The sequence below is a fragment of the Mytilus californianus genome, unplaced genomic scaffold (assembly GCF_021869535.1).
Source record: "Mytilus californianus isolate M0D057914Y unplaced genomic scaffold, xbMytCali1.0.p SCAF_8, whole genome shotgun sequence".
NCBI lineage: Eukaryota > Metazoa > Mollusca > Bivalvia > Mytilida > Mytilidae > Mytilus > Mytilus californianus.
In genome coordinates, this window is record NW_026262734.1 from 78,040,548 (window position 1) to 78,049,203 (window position 8,656).

At 32.7% G+C, this 8,656-nt stretch overlaps 1 protein-coding gene across 1 annotated transcript; it reads left to right on the plus strand.

Moving 5' to 3' along the window:
• Positions 1-1,755: 1,755 nt before the first annotated feature.
• On the plus strand, positions 1,756-3,713 carry LOC127711696 (uncharacterized). The gene has a single exon (XM_052217808.1). It carries the CDS (start codon positions 2,031-2,033, stop codon positions 3,519-3,521), a length of 1,491 nt encoding a protein of 496 aa, XP_052073768.1. The 5' UTR covers positions 1,756-2,030; the 3' UTR covers positions 3,522-3,713.
• The last annotated feature ends 4,943 nt before the right edge of the window (positions 3,714-8,656 follow it).

An 8,656-nucleotide genomic window follows, 5' to 3' on the forward strand; every position in this document is an offset into this window, starting at 1 on the left:
TAAGACTTGCATTTGCTTTAAAAGATATACATGTAGCAGCACGTGATTATTTGTTTTCAAACACACCTTCTCTGTTTTGAAACTTATAAATGTATGGATCTCGGCCTATCTATTTGATTAAATATAAATGTGAATTCATAGTGTTTCAAAATCAACAGTTAGCCCTATTTGTGTGTGTGTGTGTGTAAATAATCTAATCTTAAGACAGATTCTTAAATTAAATCATTTTTCTTAATAAGAAGAAAAAAGTGCTTCTAAAGTACGCCTGAATGTAAAAAGGTGTACCCGACTTATTCTTTCACGATAAGAATTTACCGATTTCGGTATTTTAACAAGACTGTTTACGAGGACAAATAAATAAAAGAACGCTATCAAATCAACATTTAAATTTTCGTGGATTTTTCCAAAAGATTTTATGAGTATGCATCATCAGGAATTAAAAAATATTCCAACCTGTTAGCCACCGAGCTTGTTCATTTCTTAGAAAATTAATGTTCTTTATTTTAATATATTGGCTGTATCTACCTTTTACAAATTAGACAATAACATTAATTGAATAAGGAGATGTGGAATGATTTTCAATGAGAGGACTATCCAACAAAGTCCAAATGAAATGGATTTAACCAACTATTGGTCATTATACACTTCACAATGAACAAAACCCATATACCGTATCAAAATTGCCTGATTTATAACAAAATCATGAACAAATGTCAGACAGCAACCTACGACAGCCGCTATATTACATGTTCCTGACCAGGGACAGACACATATAACGTCAGCGGCATAAAAACAGGTCAGTGAAACAGTGACATGCCTTTCCGAAAGTTGCAACATTTGCCAGCTTTTGTATATGCCGTATTCATATTGTATACATCGGGTATGTATAAGATGTAATAGGACTGTGTTCAAGCCTTATATTGTGTATACATCTTAAATGCTGTCAAGCGAATTGTATTTTTATCAAATGCATAATTAGATATTTGAACTTTATACTTTATTTTCTTTAAAAGGACGGCAAATAAATATTTTAAAATTAGCAAGTTGCCATACAGTTGAAAACAAGTTGCCATACAGTTAATTTGTCAACACGAGCAAGTTGCCGTACCCTAGACTTTATTTTTGATGGTCTATATTCTTTAAAAAATATCTTTTTGACAACAAATTTCAGTAAATATGATGCCACACTATAATGATCTAAAAGTGTGTCTGGAAAAATAATGAAAAACAGTTGAATATCTTGCCAATGTGGCGACAAAGGACGATCGACCTCGAAATTTTCGGGTACTAAGTGGCAAGTTTTGGAGTATAACACAAAATCTTGTCTTAATTTTGTACTTATCGGCCTAATAATTTAAAGAATTATATATCAGAAAATCATTTCTTAAGCGCGCGGTACCCTCGTCAAACCAGTCGAAATGCTTTAAATTGAATGAATTCTTACCTTGTTTACTTTTTTTTTCCATTTCTCTCCGCTTCGTTAGTACCCAATTTCCGATGGCGATGATACACAGTGTGTTAGAATGTTCTGTCATTTAAACGACTTTCGTTATCTATTTATAACCGGTTCAAAGTCCAACAGGGAAGGTAATTTTGATAAACGAATTAAAATTGCGACGTCGATTGAAGCAAAAGACGAATTAAGTGAGTTATTGACATGTCCAATATGTTTAGAAACTTTCCGTGTTCCCAATTTCCTTCCGTGCCTTCATACCTTTTGCAAATCCTAATTTTCTACGTTCATTCTTTCGTCAGTTACAAAAGGAAAGGACCAAGTTGGTTTTGAATGTCCGATTTGCCGCAAGTTGATTCAACTCCAAGGACACCCTGGTGTTCCAGAGACATGGGTAGATCAACTGCCAACAAACCATCTCATAACATCGATGATGGACCTAAAAGACATAACCAGATCAGAGAAGCTGTGTAACGCATGTTAGTTGAGTAATGTATCGAAGAAAGTCGTGTCTTGGTGTACAGTATGTGGTGAGGCGTACTGTACAGACTGTACAAAAGATCACAGAAAGTTCCGAATGTCATTACATCATAAAATCATTTCTATCGAAGAACTGAAATCTTCTGAAGAAGTATTTGGTGAATCAGGGATCGTTTTTTGTGATGAACATCCTGATAAGGCCATTGAAGTATTTTGTGATGACCATTCCAAACCATGTTGTACATTATGTGTAACAATTAATCATAGAAAATGTGAGAACGTTACTACCATTGACAAAGCTACTGTCGGTATCAAAACAGCAACGAAAACCACAGAACTTCATAAAAAACTACAGCAGTTAAGCCAAGAAATTGACAGTTCTATAAAAATCATTGAAGACAATAAGACCAAATTTGAAACCGAAAGTACCAACATCTTATCAGAGATTGACCTATTGAAAAGTAACATTATCAAACACTTAGCAAGAATGGAAAACGAAATAAAAGAAGAATTATCAACTAAAAAGGGGGTCATTTTGAAAGCTATAGAAAATGAAGCTATGGAACTTACGAGTCTGAAATGTACTATTGATAACTGGAAAAGGATCATGGACACTTGCCTTAAACATGGTTCGGAACTCCAATGTTTAACAGAAGTAAATAGACTCATAGCAAAGAAGGACGGCTTGGGCAATCAAATAAAAACTGCAATATCTACGTTAAAAATCAATTCTTTAACGTTCAAACCGTTTGATTCCGTCAAAAACTTTGAAAGTAATGAAAAATCGTTCGGCAGCTTATCCTTATCGGATTCGTTAATGCATAAGCCGTCTGTAAATATGAAAACAGGAAAAATCGAAATTGTTCACGTTTTTGACGTCGCCAATGGAGGGATATCTTTTGGAAGTGGTATATTTCTTGGTAATTTCATATTAATAACAAACTTTTCAAGTCAAAGAGTAGTGAAATTTAATCGGGAATTTGTCTATAAAAACGAATTAAAATTACCGCATGGTCCATACGATATTACAAAAATAGACGATTCTAAAGTTGCTGTCGGAGCGCAACCACAGATCTTTATCATTGACGTCGTAAATATGAAGATAGAAAAGATTTTAACAGTAAATGGTTCGTTTTTGGGACTCCAGTATGTATGTCCAGAATATATAGTTGCATATTGTGGAAAACTAACGTGGATAGATGCATCCAGCGGATCAAGAATAAGAGACTGCCAGACTGGTAACCAATGCCTCTACTTTCATGCTTTTGGGAGAAATGAGTATATATGCGCTGTGACTTCCAATTCTGTGTCTAAATATGTAGACGGGAAAGCTGAATTTACCTATAGCTCTGATAAGTTAACATATATAAGAGGAATAGACAAGGACTGTGAAGGAAATATTTACATTTGTGGGTATAGCTCAAAAAATATCCATCAACTGACAAAGGAAGGTACCTTAGTGCGAATAATTTCAGCTTCTTCATTCGGAATATCTAGTCCGTGGATTATACGGTTTGAATTAAATAGTAACATCTTTTTACTGACAGACTTTGACTCTGGGAAAGTTGTTATCTGTAAAATTTGTTAAGCAAAGAGTAATTGTTCGTAACGTATTTCAGATGAATAGCGACCATTACAACTTTTTTTCATAATTCAAAAGTATTTCGTCTGTAAAACAAATAAAGAAGTTGTAAAGATTCAAATAAATGTGTATTGTGATACAGTGTTTCAAAAGAATGGGTTAATTTAAAACAATTTGACTGTATACAAATAAAGCTCTCAAAAGGAAATATATATTTTTTTAAATTTTACTTCCGGAAAAAAGCAAATGACAAAATATAAATGAATCAAGTTATTTTACAGCTGTAAACTTTAAGCACTACAATTATCCTAGTATGGTGGTTCATTCTCTACTTCATGTAATCTACGGTCGTGTCGTACAGATGGTCAGGATCCAAGCCTATAAGTATACGAGACAGCAACGCAACGATAAAAAACCAAAAGACATGTAGTTATGGGCAACAAACAGTCTTCAACAATGGACAGGTGTCTAGACAATATGTCAAGATTTAAATCGTCCCAAGTCAATGAAAGTTGTCATTATATACAGAACCTACCACATATCTGCAATCAATACTAAGTCTTAATACCCTAAAATAACCTGATACATTACTATATGACATAAGACAACCACTGACTTGGATATGTGGTAGGCGTTTTGGTCTCTCAACCCTACCGTTTTTAATTTCGATCACTGTTCTAAACAAGGGATACATACATGAATATGCAATAAAAATCAGCTCAGTAAAACCACTTAACTCTAAAATGGCGATATATAATAGATAACATTAACACAAGTAAACAAAAAACTGATTATTATGAATTACCGTATCCAAACGAGCTCAAAGTACTTTACCTGATAATGTGAAACCATGTCATCATACGCTCTATGGCACAGGCAACAGAAGAAAAAAAGAAAAAAATTGTTTCAAAAATTTTGTATTTGAACTGCAGGTATCCATACCACGAATTCAAAATCATTTTATGTTCAACCAAGTTTTTCAATTTTCAAAGCTTTCTAAATATTTAACCCTAAGTTTTAACTTCATGAATACCAGGTGTATTCTGAAAAGTACAGGGCAAGCTGAAGTCCGTCTTCGGGTGCGGGAGTTTCTCGCTGTGTTGAAGACCCATTGGTGGAATTGTGCTGTTTTCTGCTCTTTGGTCGGGTTGTTGTCTTTTTGACACATTCCCTGTTTCCATTCTCAATTTCATGTATTACCATTTGTATATAGTAATTTTCAACCAATGTTTAAAATATTGTAGTGACTGGTGACGTTCCTTAAGAAATCTTCTACAAAGATTTAGCACTCTTGTTTTCTTAAAACCATTAATAAGTATACATTGAAGCACATCTACTAGTACCCTAGAATTTAATGCAACAAGCACATAAGGGCTAAAATTTGCCCGAATATCTTTATTTCCTTCAGCATAGTTATCAAAGGTTTGTGAGCAGTGAATGATAAGGATTGCTTTCATTTTGAAAATTAATGAAATTATATCATGCCATCTTGCACATATTATCTGTAAAATTACACGCTCAATATGAACTGACTGTAACAAGTGACACTAGTACATAAACATTTAACGTTTACCTCCAAGAATATAACATTTCATTATAAAAATCATTCTCGGTTGATTTTTCTTCTCAGTCGTTATTCGTGTAAAACTATTAAAAATCTTTACCACGAGTTATAAGTGTTATATTAAAATTTTGTCTTTGGCAAGTTGTTTTAGTAAAATTATATATGAATTGACAAAGACAAAATTTTAATATAACATAAGTAAAAAGAAATCAATAGATATGTCACGGAATATCCCTTTCCTCTTTACTTTTCAGTTATGGACCAATATGTTGACCAATGATACAATTTTTGTAATGCAACATTTACCCTTTTGGATTGTCAGTTTCTTTTCGACTTATTTGTTTGAATGTCCCTTTTGGTATCTTTCTCCTCTGTTTTACGTATAATCCAATACTAAGTAAAATCAAAAGTAGAAAACTTTGATATGAGGTAATTTATGGGATTGCGATGTAGTTTATGCAGTTTTTATATTAGGCTTTTCTGTCCGTCTTATATACAATGTATGGTATGCCGCAATATTATAACTGGATTTCAAGATTTCTTCATGACAACTAAGTTTTCCGGAGAAACTACTTACTACAATTGCTTTAATTACAATTTCTGGCATTTTCTTGTTTGCATGCCTTTCGTTAGCTTAAAAAGGGCTACACATTGCAAAAATCAAGTTTTATGTGTAAAAAAAGTAAAATAACAAAAATATCGAACTCAAAAGAAATTCAAATCGGAAAATCCCTTAACAAATGACAAAAGCTCAAACACATCAAACGAATGGAAAACAACTGTCATATTCCTGACTTGGTACAGGCATTTCCTTATGTAGAAAATGGTGGATTAAACCTGGTTTTATAGCTAGCTAAACCTCTCATTTGTATGACAGTCGCATAAAATTCATTATATTATACTCCTTAAAGTGACAAAGTATGACTTTTTGCAGTATAAATCTTGAAATGAGGCTTCTTGCATTTTACATGATAAGATAAGCAAAAGAAATTTCTTTGATTTCCAAATTTTTGTATCACCGCTCTTTCCAGTTAAGGTGTCATACAGCCAATTCAAAATCATTGTATGTTCAACCATTTATTATATCATTTTTCGCAGCAGTCTTAATATTTTATCTGCTTTTAAGTCACGACAACATTGTTAAGTCATGCACAGTGTTCGCCTCTTGTCTCCGTCAATTTTATTTGTCCTGTCCTGATAACTAAGTGTGGTTCTTATTATAATCAAGATTTTAAACATCGGTTGAAAATTGGCATATAGAAAGGTGATACATTACTATTCCGGATATACCTGGCACTTGTGATCACAATGTGTATCAAAAGAACTAAAAACTGCTGGTAGTATATTAGTTAAAAACCTCTACAACCAACCAAACGGTATCAATATTCATGAACAATATAATTAATAACAAATAATTTCGATGCCCGATACCAAAATATTGTCAAATCAAGAACTTAAACGTAAACCTATACGTTGAAGAGATGATATAAGCGAACATACCAACGATAAAGAAAGAGCTATTCACGAGGGAGATATCTAAATTACTTGTCCATGAATTTACAATAAATTTTTTTTGATAGATATGCTACATAGTATACTTATCAAAGGTTTTCAAAAATCCAGAGTGCTATTTTTAGTATTGGGTAACTTTCGGAACGTCATCTGTTACTGGCAGCACTGTCCATTTTCCCTTCATTGTTTTTACCATAGTCAACTTTATTAGTCATCTGATGTATCACATCATTCACAGAATTGCCTTTCGTTATATGTTGCTTTCCTATTATGTATCAAAATATCTATTCGAATTTGCTTTTCTTTAGTTATGGCTTCATTTTAGTTATCATTGTTGAGTGTTTGGTTAAGTCTTTGCTTGTTTGTCTTGTACAATTATCCCCAGTATTGCTTAGGTTTAAAATTTTTGCAAATATTGCCCATATAATGCCTTGCCCGGTTTGTTTTCAATCACCCTTAAACTCGCATAATTACTTTTCGTGTGAAAGCATTCCTAGTATTGCAAATCATATTTAGACTCCCATTATTGCATCAACACTTCTTGTTAATATCGGCTATATATATATAGTACTATTGTCTATAGTATTTCGGTTATTGGTTCTTCTTGAACAGATCTCGTTTCCTCGATTTATTATGATTTCTTATTGTGTCTTAATACTCAAAACTAACAAGGAATACCAATCATCCAACTATGATATATATCGATGCCTCATCGGATTACCCCCACTCCTTTCCTCCCCCTGTTAGATCGGACATGACTCTGTTAATTCCGCACAACTGAACGGACGTACCTTACCAAGAATTGGGTTCTGTTTATTTTGTTTTACTTTGCTTTGCTGAACTACAACCTCTTGTAATACTTTAGTGCTTTTTCATTGCTTCTTTCAATTATATTTCCCGCACGTGGTAGGTGCATTCGACTCCAATCTTAGTTGACTACAGAATATCTTCTGGTGAAGAGTAAAAAAAATGAATCTGGACCTCTTCTGTATTCTGAAGATGAAGCAATAACACACAAATTCAATTTGGCGTCGAAAATAGCCGATTTTTTTTTTTTTATGTTGGTTGACAAAATATTGATTTTGTTATCAGTAAATTAAAACCAAAGAAAACATTTTTGTTGTACACATATGTACATTGGATGTTGGATGTGTACTGATTGATATTTTAGTCTTAGACTTATGTTTTTTTATTAGTTGTTATTGGCTTTGAACTAGCTTTCAGTAACTGTGAGTACTCTCAGATCTGAACTTTGCATCTTTTGTGTGTTTGTTAGGGTGTTTGTGTGCTGTGTATCGATTGTTGTTTCTGTATATCATATTGTTTTTTCGTTTATTTTTTTGTACGTAAATCAGGCCGTTAGTTTTCACGTTTGAATTGTTTTGCATTTGTCATTTCGGGATATTTTATAGCTTACTATGCGGTATGGGTTATGCTCATTGTTGAAGGCCGTACGGTGACCTATAGTTGTTAACTTCTATGTCATTTGGTCTCTGGTAGAGAATTGTCTCATTGGTAATCATACAACATCTTAATTCCTATCTTTATATAACTAAAGTTCACATTAATTTTTTTTTTAGAAAATTCTGTTGCGTCAGCTCATTCGAAAGATACGACTGTAATAGTGTACGTGCTCTGTTTTGGCATTGATGTGATTATATAATACGTGTATAGTCAAAACAAAAATGAAGATTTGGTAAGGAATAAAAATAAAATAAAACATCTGATTATAATATTTTTCACACAAATAACATCTTTGTAGATACATGCAAGTTCATTTATAAAAGCGTATAAAAACCAGTTATAAAAAAACTTAGATGATGGTCATTTTTGATGACATGTATATTGTCCTTTGATATCTAAATGAGTTAAGTCACATGGCACAATGAAACAGGTTTAAAGCACATGTCTAATGTTTTTGTTTTGAAATGAAGGCTGTTACACTATTCATACTTACTCCATCAAGTATTTTATATAAAAAAAAATAGAAGTAACAGTAGAGACCTAATGGGTAACTTTTTTGATTATTGGCCCAAAATTATGATATTCATAGTCAAAGTTCGTA